This window comes from Strix uralensis, chromosome 6, assembly GCF_047716275.1.
Source record: "Strix uralensis isolate ZFMK-TIS-50842 chromosome 6, bStrUra1, whole genome shotgun sequence".
Lineage (NCBI taxonomy): Eukaryota > Metazoa > Chordata > Aves > Strigiformes > Strigidae > Strix > Strix uralensis.
The window spans coordinates 43788911-43807568 of record NC_133977.1 but is presented as its reverse complement, the minus strand read 5'-3'; the positions used below and the strand labels follow the sequence as shown (position 1 = coordinate 43807568).

The 18658-nt window shown below is 41.6% G+C and overlaps 2 protein-coding genes across 4 annotated transcripts in view; both read left to right on the top strand.

Annotated features, from left to right (window-relative positions):
* Window positions 1-8: 8 nt before the first annotated feature.
* ARL5A (ARF like GTPase 5A) lies at window positions 9-17929 on the top strand. Of its 3 annotated transcripts, XM_074873859.1 has the most exons (7): window positions 12-327; window positions 926-1028; window positions 2237-2297; window positions 5265-5412; window positions 6537-6620; window positions 9260-9411; window positions 9934-17929. In XM_074873859.1, exons 4-7 carry the CDS (start codon window positions 5269-5271, stop codon window positions 9980-9982), a joined length of 429 nt encoding a protein of 142 aa, XP_074729960.1. In that variant the 5' UTR covers window positions 12-327; window positions 926-1028; window positions 2237-2297; window positions 5265-5268; the 3' UTR covers window positions 9983-17929. The 3 variants fall into 3 exon arrangements, with proteins under 3 accessions (XP_074729959.1, XP_074729958.1, XP_074729960.1); XM_074873857.1 differs by lacking the exon at window positions 926-1028 and having other exon boundaries at window positions 11-327; XM_074873858.1 differs by lacking the exons at window positions 926-1028; window positions 6537-6620 and having other exon boundaries at window positions 9-327.
* NEB (nebulin) overlaps window positions 11178-18658 on the top strand; it is a 156091-nt gene continuing 148610 nt past the window's right edge. Inside the window, exon 1 of the mRNA XM_074873845.1 lies at window positions 11178-11256. The gene's annotated coding sequence lies outside the window, so the exon portion shown is untranslated. The remainder of the gene's footprint in view (window positions 11257-18658) is intronic.

Sequence of the window (18658 nt, the reverse complement as noted above, 5' to 3'; positions counted from 1 at the left end):
CTGCGACGTCACATCGACGCGCCCGCCCCCGCCTACGGTGGCCGCGGGGTCGCTGGTCCCTTCGCGGCGCGTTTGCTCTCCCCGCTCCGCCACCGGCCCGGAGAGGAGCGGGGCGGCGGCGATGTCCGAGCGTGAGCAGGCCCGGCGAGGCTCTAGCCCGCCTTTCCACCGGCAAACGGGACGCTGGGCCGGGCCCTGAGCCGCCCCGCGGCCCGGCAGCGGGATAACCCCGCAGTAGGCGCTGAGGAGCCGGCGAGGCCCGGAGCTGCCCCGGCTGAGGGATGGGGATCCTCTTCACCAGGATATGGAGGCTGTTCAACCATCAAGGTGAGGGGGAGGAAGGCGGCCCGCGGACGTGCAGGGGCCTGAGGGCGATCCCCGGCGGGGTTGAGGGCTCGGGGCGACCGGGGGCCCGCCCTTGTAAACCGGCACGGCTTCGGCCACCGGGGTGGCCCGGGAGGACGAGCCGCCACCAGAAAAGTTGGGGGTGGGGGGGGTGTTGGTGTTCAACCTTTTTTTTTCCCTCCTCGAAGTCACTGGGAAGCTTGTTTCCTGAAAGGTGGGTGTTAAATGATTAACGTGTACCGAAAGAATACAGCCGTGTTGCGTTGTGGCGTCTAGTTTCAGCTTGTCGTCTGCAGAGTATCCCCTCATGAACAGTTTTATGTGATAAAACCTCGATACCTGGCGAAATTGCACATTTGTGGAGTAAACGTTACAAGTAACTTCAGCTTTGTAACGTCTGACTCCTCACAGTAAGGTTTTCATGAGTGTGAAACTATAAACCACTTTTAAACGCTCTTATCGGTGTTTATAAGGTCTGTTAAATTTGATTTTGAGTGAACTTACACATGTATGTTGAATGTCCCAGTTATATGCCCATTAACACTTAGTGCAAATGCAACAAAATATTTTTGTCTTGTAGCATCCAGCCCCACCTCAGATCTTCTGTTACAACTGATTTCCTAACATCCACTGTGCTGGCAACATCACACCAGAAACAAAAGTTCCTAGTTATGTGGGGTCAGGTAAGCAGATATTTTTACAATATTGTGCAGTTATGCAAAGTTATTAAAACTAGAATTTATATTTGATAGTATATAAGACAACTCTGCAAAACCACACAATATTGATAAAATCAAAACCAAGAAAACCCCGCTTACCTGACCCCTATCCCCTCCCTCTCTCCTCTGTGATAAAGCAATGCAAGTGTACTTTGCTAACAGAAGGAATTGATCTCTGGTTGTCTGAAGCTTGGGCACGCTTAGAATGGCTTTTTGTTGCCCTTGTGGACCACTGAGGTGGGGAGGGTGGGGTGGAGAAAGCCCCTTCTCACACAGCTTTTACTTGCATGAATAGCCCCGTTGAAGCCCAGGTTATTTGTGCAAGTAAAAGTTGTGTAATACTGCTGAGAGCAGGCAGCGCTCACTCATCCTGGAAATCATAAATTTGAATGTGCTTGACAACACCAGCTGTAGAACTCAAATTCAATTTTGTGATGTATAGGAAAGAAGGTGCTAAATAGAAACAATAATTGATTCTGGCACTGAGCTCCAACATGCGTTCGCATATGTGTCAGAGTAGTTTTGTGGAGTAGTCGTTGGTTCATCTAAAACTAAATTGGGTGAATGCGTACTGTAAAATATTCGTAGGCAAATCTGTTCTCCGGGTGCCAAACCTGCTGAAAGGAAAAGAGGACACTGAGGGAGGGAGGTGGATCTCCCTGCTTACAGTGCAAGTCAGCGTTGTTGTGGGTTTTTAACAGCTCTTTGCAAAAAGATTAAGATGTTGCAGGCTGTAATAAAAGTATGGCCTTGGAAATGAAGGTTTAACATGTGTAAGCGTGTGTTCTGGAGAACTGCTGTCGTTGGGGGGAAGAGAGCACAGGCTGTTACAATCTGCAAAAATGTGCAGAAGCTTGGGAAAGGATTCCAGCATGAGCTTGCTCTAGCAGTTTAGAGGCGGAAAAAATCTGCATGTAGTCTCTCAGAAATTGTTCCCGTAGATGTGCAAACGGGGAAAAATCGACAGTCACTTACCTACTCAGAACAGTACACGGGTTTGTACACCTCCACAGACAAACTTTTAGGTATGGCCCCTGAAATGTGGCACCTGAAATTTGGCAGTGTTTGCTTAGGAAATCAGTTTCAAAGGCAACACTAACCTTGTTTCATAACAGCTGTTATCATGATAGCAAAGTTAATGATGTGACTTACTAGTGATATTTTTATTTCAGAGCACAAAGTAATCATTGTTGGTCTGGACAATGCAGGAAAAACAACCATTCTTTATCAATTGTAAGTATGAACTGCAGATGACGTTTCATGTATTTCAAGGTGTGCATTGTGTGTATTTCTGACTTCTTGTCACTGCTATCCTTGTTAGTTTTCACTCGGCGCATTACACTGAGGATTACTGAGCAGTGTAGGTGGCGGCGGGTCAAAGCGTGTGTTTAGGGTTTGGAAAGGTCTGTGTTTTGCCTGGTATATGGATAAGGTTTTGTTCAGAGCTTTTATTTATCAGATTACATTGCTATTACCACTTAATCACAACTGCCTTTGGTGTCACCCTCTAGGCTGTTTGCCAACTCCACAAAATATGATTATACTGAGGGTTAGCCACAGGACAACGCTGCTAAACTGATCCATGCTGCAGCATGTAAATACTAAACAAATTGTTCTGTGAGTAGCAAAGCAGTGAAGCCTGACCCCTCCCTGCCACGGCTTGTGTCCCGTGTAGCAAGATGGACTTTCAGGTCATCCGTGGTGCGGGGGGAAGGAGGAAGGTTGAGCGCTGGCTTTGTTTGAGCCACCAGCATTGATGGTTGTCGTGCAGCTTCTGCTTTTAATAGTGGCACTGACTTGTGTTTGTCTTCCCTTAACCTTGCTGCTGGTTTACGTGAAACTTGTGTGAGCTTCGTATCTCTGGTTCTCAACTGCATTTTGATAAAAGGGTACAAATTTGTCCACAGGCTCGGAAGCTTCTAGGTGGGACAGGCGACTCAAGGTCTGTTTATAATAGAAACAGATTTGCAATTTCTCATGTGAAGTAGTCTGGTATTAGAAAGTGTTCCCGAGTCAGTATCGGAAATAATTCCTGTTAAGCAATATGACCGTGCTGCTCCAATCCTGCACTTAAAATATGCTTTCCTAAAATGTTTGGGTTCTGTCAAATTACAATCTACTTTTGCCTTTCTGAAACGTGAAACTCGTGCAGCGTTTCCAGCCTCTTATGCCCTAGCACGCTCTGCAGAGAAAGGGAAAAGACGAAGGTGGTTGTCGTTATTTAAATGGGGAATGAGAGGTTTTTAAAAGCATAAATAGAATGAAGAATATTTTTTAAGACTAGTAACTGCTGCAGCTGAGAGCCGTCCTCGGTGCATCTTAATGCTGCCTGTGTCTTTCCACTTCCTCCACAAATGTCTCATGATTCTTCTCATCTTCTAATTTCTGCAGTCTCAGTGTTTTCTTTTCCCTTTTGTACAGTGGATCTCTATAGGCCTCCTTTTCCTTTACACCCGTTTTAGCTCCACAGGACTTCCCCTTCTCTCCTTTTGTATTCCCCTTCCCCTGTTGGCCGCTTTGCCAGAGCTCTGTGTGAGTACTGTCCTCTGTCCCCCCTTAAACTCTACCTCCATCTGTCCATATCCCATTTTTTCTCTTACCATTGCTTTGTGGCAGATATTGAATGAAAGAATATGTTTAACTCTTGCATAAGACATGGAGAGAGATAACTAGCAGGACAACTAGTGTTGGTTAGTGCCCTGGCCGTTACTTTGATGTTGTGGAGGGTCACGGCAGACGTGGGAGTGGTGATTCCTCTAACAGACCGCAGCAGCTCCACAGACACTTCATTTCTTCCCCGCTCTTGTACTCGGTTCTCCTGCCCCGCCCCAGGTAGTTGTAGGATTTTGTGACCAGGTGTCTAGAAATGCCGTTAAGCTTCATGCTCACCTGGTTTCAGTGGGGAGGAGGGAAAAACCCACCTATTCTATTGCAAGCTGCGAGGTGCCGACAGCTTGAATGTGAGAAGCTGCAGGTTCAGTCCAGTAAAGGGGATTCATCATATGTCTCTTCCAAGTGTTAAAAGAACTCTGCTAAAACCTGCTTTTTAAATATGAAATCAGCCACAGGCATCATCTTATATAATTTGTTACCCTTAATTTGATTTTATGATTCTTCTAATCCTTCTCTTTCCCTTATATAGTTGCAGTCAAATGTGTGTGGTGAGAAGGTTTCTTGTTACGTGCTGCTGAGGCACGGGGTAACTGGGATTCCTTTTATCTCCTTGGTTCTCTGATTCCTCTTCAAGAAATGTTCCAGCACAAGTCTCAAAGTGCTGTTGCTGTAACTAAAAGCTCTGGTAAAGCTTCAGAAAATATTCATATAAAATGAAAAAATATATCAAGATTATCAGAAGAAAAAATAATTAAGTTCATTGGAAATGATTGATGTTTTCCTTGAAGCTACTTTTATTTTTTTTTGCATATCCCATCCAGTAGAGTTTAAATAATTTGAGCTTTAGGAGAATCCAGAGTACACATTTGGTTATCACTGTTGATGTGAAACTGGCACTCTTAATGGCAAAGTGGCACTCACTATCTCTAAAACAATATATTTGAAATACTTAATGTCTGCATTTGTCTCCAAAAAGTAGTGCTGCTGGACTGTGCTGAAAGGGGAAGAGGAGGAAGTTTGGGCATAAAGTAACTGAACTGTGAAGAAAGTACGCTCTAGTGGCCTATACTGGAAGGAGAGCGAGATGTCATCTGTTTGGTGCAGCTGGATGATGAGTTGTTGTTTTTCTGCAACCTTGGAAATCTTGTGGCTTAACCACATTCTTGAAGAAAAACAACTTCTTTTTCCCATGCGTGCCAAAATTGGCCTGGAAAAAGAAAAGCTGACTGCTTAAAACAGCTTCTGAAGCAAATATTCTCTCAGCATTATGATTTAATTAATTATAATATAGTTTTGTTCATGAATGCTCTCTCAGCTTTGTAATTCAATTATTATATAGTTCACCGAGTCCTTTATTGCTATTTTTATCAATTGTTATTTTTATTTTTATACGCCCTCCACTGTCAAACCTATTTGCTGCCTAAGGAGCGTTTGCTAAAATTCCCCTACTAAGCTTTCTACCTCGGAAGAGCCACCAAGTTTAGTTTTTATAGAAGTAGGTTGATTTGGAGTCCTAAGGCGCTCGAGGCTGCGGGTAACATGCCGGTTTTTGGAGGTTCTCACTGCCTCGCGCTCTCCCCTCTGCAGCTCCATGAATGAAGTGGTGCACACCTCACCCACCATAGGGAGTAACGTGGAAGAGATAGTGGTTAACAACACGCGCTTCCTGATGTGGGATATCGGAGGGCAGGAGTCTCTTCGCTCTTCGTGGAACACCTACTATACCAACACCGAGGTGAGGACACGTGCCTCGCTGCCGGGCTTGGGGTGGCCGAGCTGCTGACGGGAACGCAGCGAACCTGAGGCTGAACTAACTGTGCTTTGAGCGGCATCAGAGCTACTTCAGGGTGCTCCCGTTTTGGTTTTTGAAGTCTCCTTCTTCGCAAGCTGGCATACGACTCGCTTTTCTGTTTCTTACGCCAGATGCGTAATACGGAGTTGCGATTAAAACCAGCTTGTTTGTGAGGATTCTGTGGCTGGGGATCTGTGGCCTTGGGGCAGGTGCTCGGTTTCTCTTGGTGCTGCAGATCCCCGTGTTTACAGTCCCTCTGGTTGACCGTGACTGCTCTGTCTCTGTACCAGGTACTCTAAGACCTGTCTAACCCCTCTGGAGTAAGGCTGAAAGCCCAAAAGTTTTCCTCCAAGACTGTGGGAGCTCTGTCTTGCGAGCTCCCATGATCAATTTACTTAAGCACTCCCAAGAATTTTAAGAACTCTTTAGTGATGAAGTTGCAGCCCATATACTGGACTTAATGAAAATAATGATTTAAGTCAAGGTTTCCTATGTGTTATCAAATGTGGGTTTTAAAAGAAGGGGGTTTTAATAATAATAAACTTTGTGCTTCCCTGTCAGATGCTATGACATGTATCTGCATGTATGCTCTTGAAGTTACAGAGCTTATGGGTCTTTCTAAATCCCTTGCAAATATCTATTTGCATGTTAGTATTTGAAGCAGAGGGAGAAAGCTGATACAGTTTACCTTTTAAAGGCTGCAACAAATTATTTGAGGGATCGTGTGCTACCTGAGTTACGCTAAGCACAGGACAAAACCAGATCTGGAATTACAGGGGAACACTTGCTTTCAGTATAAATTTTTTCACTTGAAATTCAAAAGCAGAAAGTCAAAAGATGTGTTGAAGCTACCTTTGTATACAAACCACGGCATGAGTTGTACACCGTACTGGTGCTGCGGGTAACCTCGCTCTGGCTGGGAGAAGTGTATCTGGAATAGGATGAGATCTGATCATCCAGCTGGCCGGCTGGGCAGTGAGATGGGAACAGTAATCTGCTGTGCTGACGAGCGCGTGGCTGGAAAGATAGAGCTTGTTCTCTGACTAATAACTTTTCACTTTTTAAAGTTTGTGATAGTTGTTGTGGACAGCACAGACAGAGAGAGAATTTCTGTGACTAAAGAAGAACTGTATAAAATGTTAGCCCATGAGGTGAGTAGACCCTCTGTTTTCTTTGCTTTACTATTTACTGTGGGTCAGGTCTGGATGATTCTTGCTAAGGGAGGCAGGCTCGCACACTGTTTGTGAAAGCTCTCGCTTACTCCTGCTAGCTGGAGTCAGACCAGAACGGCGAGAGGCCTCTCCAGTGAAGCCCGAGGCAAACATTAACAGCCGCCTTCTCCCAGCTGCGGGTCGGACTGTGTCAGAGCTCTCTTGTTCCTGCTAGAGGCTCTGTCTTTTGTGAAGCTCGCAATAAAGCTGTAAATTAATACCAAATTACTGAAGAGAACTCCCACAAAAGTAGTTTTTCAACTTCTGAGTGCTTCAGTGAAACAGAAGTTAGGACCTATGAATGACTTTTGTGGTTTTATACTCCAATCCATGTTAAGAGCCGAATGAGATCACTTTAAAAAAATATTGTTTCCTCCAACAACTTAATTACTATTTTAGCTAGCTTCATGGTTGCTTGATGTTTTCTGTTTTCATGGTGAAACAGATACAGCCTTAATAATATGTCTTATAGCAACCAGCTGTAAACCTGAAGGAACGGACTGTCTATGGCTATAGTAGCCATCATTCTACGTGTTTGTGAAATTTCAGAGTGAGAGTGTAATTGGCAAACTTGTAAAGACCCTCTTTAAAATTGAGCGCCGTGTCAGGTCTAAAACTGAGCTGCCTGCGTCTAGAGTGCTGTATAAGCCAAGGAGTGTCCTGAATGTCCCGAAGACTTTAATCTATCTGGGCAGTGTGGCGGAACCAGAGCCCTGATTTTTACTGGAGATGTGTTTAGATCAGCTTGACTACTGCTGGGGCTCGTAAGACAAGTTTAATGCAAACTGGATCAGTTTTTATGAGATGACACTGAGCTTCCAAATTTAAGAATACAAAGATGTGCATAAAATTGATGGCATTATATCCCAAAATATTCTATCTATATTTAAACTATAGCCGCTGTTTAGTAGATGACTGCAGGAAAGGCAAAGACTGCCTGTGTATTTTCTTTGAGTGATCATGGTAATCTAAAGTATTCGAGAAGAGACAAGCGCTTTGCCTAGTCTCTTGAATTTCTGATTTTTGGTATTTAAATTAAAATTATGTTTAATAAAATAAAATTAATAAAGTAGGTCTGGCTTTCTTGGTTGTGAAGTGTTAAATGTGGCTTGGGGGGGACTGTTGCCATTGGGTCTGCTGCTGTCATAATTAGAATTTTAGAGGTGTACTCCTCAGTCCGTTGCAGGCGCTAAACAAAATTACATCTTCTGTTTTGTAATCTATAAGGGAAGATGCAGAAGTTGTTAATGAACTGAATTTGAAATGAGGGAGATCTGTAACTCCCAAGCACCGTGAATGCCCTTGTTTCATGTTGGGAGACTATTTCTGTGCTCTGAAAGCACCCCTCTAACAGTAAATGTGCCCATTGTTTTACAACAGGATGTTTTTGGTATATTCTGCTAACTCTCTAGATGCTATGGTGTTTGAAAAGAGCAACAATACGCATAAGCTGAAACAAAAGTCAAATATTTATTTAGAGTAGCTTTTCCTTGCAGCCCCTGAAAATCTTTTATTTCTGATAACCAGTTCAATTGAAATTTTGTTAAGGTAAAATTGAGTTGCCCAGGTCAGTTCCATCTATTTTCTGGACCAGTAGATCGTTTGGGAATTAATTTTACTGCTTGTAAAAATTAGTGTGCCTGATAGGCGTTTAAATGAATGAGTTGTCTTGGCTTCCTGGGAAGACCTTTTTACTTTTAGAGGGACAGATTTTCAATAATATGAGCCTGGACTAGTGTAATTCCAAGCAGCTTGAGATAAAATAAGCTTGCCCCTAGAGTCGCTGTTCTCTAAATTATTAGTACTGGTATTGCAAATATTGCATGGGCCTTAATAAAGAAGTTTATTGCAATGTGCTTGTTCACCTAGACGTCCGTCCTTTGATTCTAAAGCAGTGTACGTGGTGGTTTTCTACAAATTCTGTGTATCCTCTAAATAAAATATTACTGCAGCTTGCTTTACGCTGTCAGTGGCAGTCTGAACGCTTCCTAAGGGGAGGGATTTCCCCCGCAGAGGGCTGTTGCACAGGCAGAGCCTGCTTCTGGCTCTGCTGAGCCACGGTACCAGCCTTGGCAAGGCTTTACCTGAGGTTAAAAAGTTCTGGTGGTGTAACCCACTCTTGCCCCACATAAGAACTGCTAACTAATTTGGGAGTAAAATCAATCTTAACAGTGTGTTCATACATAAAAGTGGGGCGTGTAGATAAAAGCCAGGGTCAGGAGAAGGCCGTGGTTGGTTTGGATATGTGGGCAGGAATGACCTGCAAGGTCAGGGTGAAACGGGAGGCCTTGGCTGTTAGAGGCATGTGGCCTTCCTGCAGCTGGGCACACAGAGCTACAGCGTGCCCCGAGCCTCAGGGAGTGCAACAGAATCTTGTACCTAGTTTTACAGATCATCCCAGGCAAAAATTGGACATTTGGTCTGGTGGATCAAAGGATTTTCTGAAGTTACATGTCAATCAGCCTGCGGCGTTCTATAGGGTTTTTTTGCTAGGGCTTAAGGTTCTCTGCTTTGGTATTGCATCTTTTGCCTCCGAGGGCTGATTTGTGATCATCTTCTTTTTCTTTCTTTCTCCCTAGGACTTAAAAAAAGCAGGTTTGCTGATTTTTGCTAACAAGCAGGATGTTAAAGAGTGTATGACAGTAGCTGAAATCTCTCAGTTTCTGAAACTGACTTCGATTAAAGATCATCAGTGGCACATCCAGGCGTGCTGTGCTCTAACTGGAGAGGGGTAAGAGTTCTTCTTGTCTGTAGGAGGGGAATCTCAAATTATTTTGGTATTTTTATTGTGGTGTTTGGTTTTAACACACATTCCTCCCCTGTCAATAATAATCTTACACTTAAAGATTTTGGGGCTCAGAACATACTGACTTAGGATCGGTGTGGTCTGGAAATCAACTTTCACATCAAGTCCCCAGTCTCACCACACAGTGATAAAACTTTATATGATTTGGGCCTAATGAGGATGGGGGTGGGAACAACTTAAAATCCGTTCTGGTTTATTAAGCATAATCATAATTAGAGATAACTTCAGCGTATGTCTTGGAGTGCTGGGATCTGAAGTGTCTCACCTGTAAATTGCATAATAAGATCAAGGAAATGCTGCACTCAGAGTGAATTGTTTCTGGAAATGATTCCTTCAGTCAGAATTACAGAGTTCTTGGGAAGAATTTAAATTGGTGCCGTGGAATTATCTTTGACGTTATCCCGAGAAGTGCTTGTATTCCTTAAAAATGATCTCTTTCATTTACAGACTGTGCCAAGGACTCGAATGGATGATGTCAAGACTTAAGATCAGATGATTTTTAATGACCTCTTTGCACAGACATTGCTTAAAAAGAGCTGTACCCATGATTACCTTCACAGTGGCAGAATTAATGGGATAGATGTATTTATACTGAACTGATTTCAACTTTATTTTCTACATAGATGCACACACACATATGTGTATATAAATTAAGACCATTTGGCGAAAAGAAAGATGCAGTTGATGGCTCCAGTTTGGTTTCTTGTTTGTTTTCCTCTGAGGATGCGTTTAAAAGCTGTGATCAACCTTCTTTTCAAGATACAGCCACTGAGAACAGTCCAGTGTTGAGCGTGGTGAAGATGAAGTGAGAGGAAGGAGCTTTTAATTTTGAGTTTTATTATTCCATTGTAGTCCTCTCTAGTCGAAGATGTTGGCTTCATTATTCCAGTAAATTAGCAAGCAAATCAATGGCATAGATACCAACTTTCCAGTATTTTTAAGGTTACTGATGTTACAAATGCAAAAATATTTTCCTGTATGTGTACTGTACATATTTGTGAATATTTATACCTCAATTTTAGGTTAATTGCAATCTGTTCAGACCAGTGTGTAAAGCTGAATCGGTATGTTGACAGTAGTACTAATATTTGACATTGCCAACACGTCACAACTTCTTTTCCTTTGTTATCTGTATGGCCGTAACGTCCATCAGACAGTTGGCTCACCACCACTTTATAAAGCAAACTCTCTCAAGACCATTGCTTGTTCTTTTCACGTGATTTTTCAGTTAGGGAGGATGCCATAAGGATTGGGGCATGTGGATTGAGCTTCAAATCACAGTGTCGGCAAACAGTAAAAATTTGCCAAAGAGTTTAAAATGAAACGGATTTTCTTTTTGTATTGTAGTCATCATTGGATTGGGTGACTCCAAAAAGGGTGTGTCGTGCTGTCCGATGGTACTGCTTTTCTTTTTTTGCAGTACTGTTCATTTATGATTCAAGTCTAGTAGAAGTACCTTTAGCTGTCATAAAGGGAAAAATTTCATCTTTTTTTTTTCTTAACCAAGGAAGAGGCACAAAAGTATGTTTAAAAGTCCCACTGGAATCTTACAAAACAAGTCATACTCTGTATTAAGTGTTTTTCAGAGGAAGGCGCGCTTCTCTTTGGTAGCGTAAAATGTATAAATATCTATATGCGATGGATGGCACTGGGATGGAGAACAGAACAGATTACACTACTTGAAAGGCTGTCAGTGACCCCCTGATCATGTGCCAGAGAAGTTCCAGGGCAGTACTTCTTGAAACTAGAACTCCCTTGCATGGTCCCCAGGTGAGTTACGAAGAAGCGTCAGAACACTATGTGATTATCTTCTCTTACTGCAGTACCTAACAGGGTGGGTGTCCCCTCCAGAAGTTGTTCGGAATTACCCTTTTAAAGGGTCTTTTTGGTGGGATGACAGTTGGGTGGTTGGAAATGTCGTCAGTATTGTGGAAATGCACATAGCCTTACTCACAGGCTTTTATGTTGGAGAGGTATGTTTGGGGAGTATAGCAAAATAAAATAAAACTTCGTTTAAAATGTCCTTCCCTTTCCTAGCTCCTATATCTGATAAGGATGGAAAAGACATTTTAAAGAAGCCTAGTTTGAACTTTTTAAGGTGCTTATCTTTGGCTATGGGATAATCTAGTCAGCGCACCTGCCTTCCCGTTGGCCTGCTTCGCCAGGGATCATGTTGTGAATTTGTAGGGAAAAGAAGGGAGGCAATTTCAAAAGTCTGTATTTAACAAAGGCAGGTAAAGAATTTAACTTTTTAATATATTTTTGGTATCTCTTTACGATGCTCATTGGCTAGGGAATCGGCTGTCTTTGTTAAACATTTTAATGTGTACATGCATATATTTCTAGTGCATGCACATAGATATTGGTATTTAACTGGTGTATTGCAAAATGTATAAATGTTTGAAGAAATAACAATTTAATGCAAAGACTTTCTCAGTTTATCTGATGGTATCTTCAAGAAACGAGCTCTGTGCACCCTTGCATATGAAATGGAATTGTACGTTTTCTAGTCTTAAAAAAGAAAAAGCAGACTTGCTTATAAACCTAAGTGTTTGGTTTTTGAGTCTTATGTCTTCCCTTTCATCCCTTTAAAATATTTTGCTTTAGTATTGTTAAATACTGCATATTTCTGCCTGAATTTGCACAGGTTGTGTGTGTTGGGTTTTTGTTTGTTTTTAAGAAAACGAGTTATTCCTGTTAATGAAAGAAAAAACCACGCAGCAGTATTCTGGTACCTGCTTCTTGCTGAAATTTGCTGCTTACTCCTCGCTTGAATTTGTAGGACTTGGCATGTCCATATGACGAAAGTGTGGTGGCTTTTTCCAGGTATGGCTTACGCTGCAACCAGACATCTTATGTTTACACAAAAGTAAACTTAGGTTTACTCTTTCTCCCTCTCAGTTTCTGGCCACTTCCACTTTCTGTGGCCTCTCAGATACCGCTTCATCTTTGTTTCACAAGCGGCAACAGACCCTGGCAGGGAGCCGAATACCTGCCTGCGTGAAGACTGCCTCTTAAAACAATGTCTTTTGTGCCCTGAGGAGTTTATAATCCAAAAATTAAATCGTTCTCTGCATGTTGGACGGCGAACAATCCAGCCTTAACCCGACTGCAAAGAAGGGGTGTGGCATGTCACGTGTAACGATGAGTTTTCTGTGTGTTTTGTGATCCCCCAGTATTTCAGAGGGCAGATGTGCTCTTCAGTGGCTGGAATTCAGTGGTGGCCAGCGCTTGCGGACACACTGCGTGCCTGCAGCGTTCCTGACACGGGTTTAGGAAGCCAAGGAGGACGCGCCTTCATTTTAAATGTTGGATTTGCAGCCTCCGTGAGGATGATGGATTTGGGCTGTAGTAGCTGGGCACGATTTGTCACCCCGTTGTCAACAGAGGCGATGATTCCAAATTGTCACCTTGCATGGTTGGTGGGATCGTGCTTTTAAGTGCAGCGAAGCATAGCAAAAGCGGAATAGTGTCATCCAGACGTTGCCGTGGGAGCTTTTGTAGGAAAGTTTGTTTTACCTGAAGGTTTTTCATCATGAGAACAAGTGTGTTTGCTCAGATACTAACGAGATGAACATCAGACGAATGAATATACAAGTCTATACCCTGGCGGTAGCGGCGTGGCCGTGATGGCCCTTTCCTGTACACCTCGCCGTTTGTGGAAAGTTAGAAATATTTTTAAATTTAGTCACCGAGCAGGGCTGGAGAAGAGCAGACCAACTTTGGAACACACCAACCCTTTTTGTCTGCGCTTCTTGTTTACAGCTTTTTTTTCTTTTCCCTGTAGGACAATTCACATTTTTCTCACAGCTCTGTAGAAAAGCAAGTTAACTTTGCATCAGTGCTGCTTTCAGCTTCATTCGGTTATTGTTTGGAAGCGATTGTCTTAACATGAGTCATGACCTTGATTTGTATTGCTTGTGTGTTTTCACCCTCTGTGTGTTGTGTCGCCTTGGCTTTCAGCTAAAGCTTAAGATTACTTTGCCTTTGTTCTTCATGAAATTCATTCTTAGGATATTATACAGAAAAAGGGAGGGGTCTTTAAAAATGGTTATTTAAGTTTATGCTGCAGAACACCATTTTACTAGCAAAAAACCATATAGCAGTAAGTTATATTTCAATAATCTTAATACTTAAAATGTTTCTTTTGGTTTAGCAGATAATAAACTTGGTAAATCATCTCTCTAATATGCTGCCTCTGTCATCTGAAAATTCTGCAGGTTTTTAATTGTGAGGAAAGGTGGAATATAGAACTTGGAAAATGTGAACAGGGATCTACCTAGCTTCATTTTTGAAATTTTTTTTTTTCAGGGAGGCTTAATAGCTGTTTTCCTATGCATTACAGAGTATGTTCCTAGGGGTAGGTGTGCGTGTGTGAACGTTAAGCGTATGTGATGGGCACCTTCTACAGTCTATGCAGCTCAAGTGCCTAAAACTAGTTCAGTGATCATTTTTTTTTTTTCTTCCTATGCTACAATTTCCACTTTCCTTAAAATAGATACATTTCTATGAAAGCATCCAAATGTGTGTAAATGAGTGGGTTTTTTTCCCCTCCCAACACACCGGTCTTAACATGATTTACGATAAATTTGTTAGAGTTCCTTTCTATCCTCTACATTCCAAGCCCTTTTCCGTTTATCAGACGTCACATAGCTGGCTTGCTTTGTGAAAGGAAATATTAAATTTGTCCTTGTATCAGATTGGTTAGCTGGATTTCTTTTCGAGGAATTCTTTAAATAACTTAATCCACAGATACTTGGCCTTGGAAGCATCCTCATGTCAGTAGTTCCTTTTTAATTGGCTAGCAAAACATTAACTTTGCAACCGTCAGACTAATTATGTCTGAAAAATAGTTTTCAGTCAATTCAAATGAATGTAATATTAAGCCTTGAAATGGTGCATCATTGAGCATTACAGGACAAGAATGATTAGACATCACAAAGAATGGCACTAAGAAAGAAAAACGTCTTTGCATATAGTTGTGATATGTATTATAAATACAAATGTGACTTGAATATACTTGTTGCAGTGAATATATTAAATGTACAAAAATGAGAAATTATAAGTGGTTGCCACTGTAACTTTTTTACAATGTGCTTTAGAATCATAAGCAGAAATTATATTCTTGCCTTACTAGGACTTTACTGGTTAATTTTTATATTGTACAGAAACTTTTTTTGAAAACGTTCTTCACATTAGATAGGAGCCTTTATTCATAACAGGTTCATACTCATGTACCACCCTTAATCTTTTAAGACAGATTTCTTGTGAGTAAGGGCACAAGTTGGGTGGGTTTTTTTAAGCTTTTCCTATTTGTAAATTTAGAAAACTTAGCTGATACTGAATTAAGTTAGAAAATGCTGCTTTACCTAGAAGGCTGTAAATCATTCTTTGTAAATCATCAGCTCAGTGTTACTCTTGTCTAAATACTTCCTGCATCAAACACTCTGGAGGGTAGGAGAGGTGGCCAAGAAAAGACGTATTCTTCTGAGGAGAGAATCAAAGATTTTAGAAAACCCAAAACCACCTCAGATTGGAAAGCCTGAGCACTTTCATGGCTAATAAATTGAAGAATTGGTAGTATATGATAGAGGAATGGTAACCGATGCAGTTTAAACCGTGTCTATATTATGTTTTCATGAATGTTTTCAACACGTCCTCAACTTTTTTACTGAATTCTTTTCCAAACCCTTTAATCCTGTGGCCACAGCCCTGCGCTCGGCCCGTTGGTGCTGCTCGGGGGCCAAGCCTGCCCGGCCGGCTCGCCGGGGAGGGCGAGCCCAGCGCTTCGTCCTTAGACTCTCCCTAGTGCTGGCCTATAATACTAACCTCCAACACTAAGCCGACAGCTCTTTGAGGATAAAGTAAGCTGATCAGATTAGTATACTAACGATGTAGTTATGTTATAGCAGATTATCTGTCTGGTTTTTGCAAATGCAAACAAACATCCGTATGTATAAGCATTAATCATACGACCAGGGTCGTGTTTCTTTGGATCACTTGTATTTTGTACTTCTCTTTCTAAAAAGTTTGTCGTCTTTCTGAAAGAAATGCATAAAGTATGTGGCTAACGCTGATACTGCAATAAAATGTCATTCCAGAACATACAAAATTATTGCTTCAAATTAATCCCAAGACTTGCGAGGGCTGGCATTTCCTGGCTTGAGCACTTTTGTCTCTGCAACTTGCGCATGTTTATTAAAGTCATTTAGCTAAAACTTCTTATAAAGCTATTTATTCTAATAAAGTTCAATTATGATTCTATTAAGTAACTTTTCCTGAAATTTTATCAGAACATTCCTTGAACTGTTTCCCACTTAACCTCTTTCTGTTTCTCCCAGCTCTTAAAATTTGATTTTCATTTAGTTGAAGGGAACTCATTCAGTTCTTTTAATTCTTGCTGAAGAAGTGAAACAAACACAAATTTGATCTAAAATTGTTGGGGGGGGAGCTGTGTGCAAGCATATATACACATTTATAGATAATGTCAGAATTGCTAATTCTTGCAAACCTATCAGTATTTGTTATTTTAAGATGAAAGCACTTGTCACAATTTTACTGTTTGCATTAAACCTTTTGTGTGTATGTGCTGTGGTGAAACTTTTCAAGCAAAGATACGATTTCTGACCTGGTACACAGGGTTGCTGAGGCATTCTTGGGGTAAAATGCCCTGTTCTGCTAAACCTGTGATGATGGGGTTTGTACTGGGAGATTGGTTGGCATTTGGGCCCAGATTGGTAAGAAGTATGTGTTGACTGGTTTCAGATAGAATGGAAATTAAAATAAATGGTGAAATGCTCTTTTCCTGTAGAAAGAGCATACCACTCCTGCGTATTCACGTATCGCACGCTGGTATTTGCAGCCTTGTGAGTGTGGAGAGATTACAGGTGACTTCTTAGAAAGTGAAAGAGATGAAACTAAAGCTGGGTTAAAAAAGAAAATTATTGTGTTACTGTACTCGAGGTACGCTGCTGCTCAGCTCTGCAACTCAGTCTTGTTCCACGTGTGTTAATTCTGGACTTCTTGCTTTATTTCTAACTCTGCAATATTTGTATCCTTGTGGTAATCTTGTAGAATGGCTTTTCTGTGAAGTAATGCATAGGCAGGCGATGTTAGCTGCGTTTGGGGGAATAAGTAAACTCATCCTTCTGCCTCCGGTTTTAGCTTGTGTGTCTACCTGAAGTCTTTTTTCCTCTGTGACGCAGTTTTCCTGCTCGGGTGGGTTTTGTCTCCTGCTCCGCTCCTCCCTGTCCGTGTCACGCGCTGCTCTACTCCTCCTCCGAACATTTTTTGCTGGAGGGTGAAGGAACAGTGAGCTGCCTTCAGAGCCGTGCCCGCTCACGGGCTGCGTCCTGTTTCTTTTCCTCTTAACTCGCTTATTCCTTGACTTTGCTACGACTTTTCTGAAAACTGCTCGTTTCTCTTCCAAAACCAATTAAATATAAGGTGAATAATAAAAAAAAAAAAGACACTGTTATCAGATACTTATTTTTGCTGGTTTTAGTACAGGGTTCCCCTGAACTGTTCGTTGCTCAGGCCTTGTGCCTGTTGCTTGCCTCGCGTCCCCTCGGTGCTGCCTCATCTTAGTTTATAGATCACCGTGTTGGTCTATAAAAAATTACATACAAAGTAAGTATTTCTGAAGGTTTTTATTCTGGTCTGGTTTTAGCATTAAATACCTTTATTCTTTTTAAGTGCGCACAAAAAAAATGTTTGCCACTGATGAACTCTGACTGTTTTTCTTCTGCATCCAACAACTGAGTATCTTGTGTAGAGCAGACCAGCTGAAATGAGCCTTGGCCGGTATATGAAACTGTAAATAGACTTTTTAATAGAAAATGCTGGTAATGTTGGCTTTTTTTCCTTGACTGTATGAAAGTTAAACTGCTGTGTTCTCTTTAATTGTTTTTGTTTTTAAAATTAAAACGTAGTACTTTTTTGATCCTATTACTACTTTTAAAATTACAGGTCGTGTCACTACTTTCTTGTTGCACAGTCTACGTTGATTTATTCTCCCTGAATACGGTTCTTCAATACGAGGTTGAGTTGGATGCAAAGCTACAGAATAGTTAATGTCTTCAGAGTTAATTCTTGTTATTAACTTTTTTGTTCTGTCTTGCTTTTTGCTCCCGATTCTTCAGAATTGGAATGCCTCCCCCCGCCCAAATACGTGTGTGTGTATATCTCTGTAGGCAAACTATTGGGGTCATGCAAAGAGATGCAGCTCGTGGAATAGTAAGAATGAAAATTGTCTAAATTTTTGGTACATAAAAAAAGATTTGGTATAATGCTGGTACTGTTCAAGACTTGCTTCTGAGGTCCCTGTGCTGTTGAATCCAAACAGACCCCCCGTTATTACCTGTATGTATGGCTTTGAAACGTGAATTAAGGGATGCGTATTAGAGCTGTGTAATCAACTAATAAACCTAACTGTTTGTATTAAGTTGGCTAGATAATTTATTTATTTTAGACTCACCGTACCGTTTTCAGAGTAAGCTTGACAACTCGTTTCTCAAGGTGATATATATATATGATAATAATTTTAAATTTGTTCAGCGTACTGTGTTTTGCCGGTGTAGTGCTACTGCTCACAGCAGTACCTGAGCACTGTTTTTAAACCCGTGGGTAATGATGGGCTCACGTTCGGTCTCATCCTGCTGCGATGGTGGCCGGGGTGATGCTGCCTCGGCGAGGCTGTGCAAGTCCCCAAGTCCTCCCTTGCTGTTGCGATACGGCTTTTCTTGTGCTTTTAGGAAAGACTCAGTTGTCTACAGTGTGCTGAGCAACAAATAATCCAATTGCTTGGTTGGTTGAGGAGTGTTTATTTTTTTTGAAAGGCTTTTAATATATTTGACAACATATTTGAGTACAGGTTGCCGTTGTTGGTAGCCTGTCCCTAGAAGCAGTATTGGTGTGTGTCAGATCTCTTCTGCTCCAAGATGCCCCAGGGGCTGTATTACACTATGAACACAGCAGCCAATAGCCTGGCTGATAAATGAAGGGAAGTCTGGAACTTTACTTGATACACAAATCTTTGTAAGAACTTTCATTATCTTGCTTTTCATCCAGACTTTCGTAAAACATGCCTCAAGAAACAAAGTGAGGGGAATTATTAGTTTCTTAAGAGCGTGTTAACCGAAGAAGCGAAAGCTGCTTTCCAAAGCACATTTTT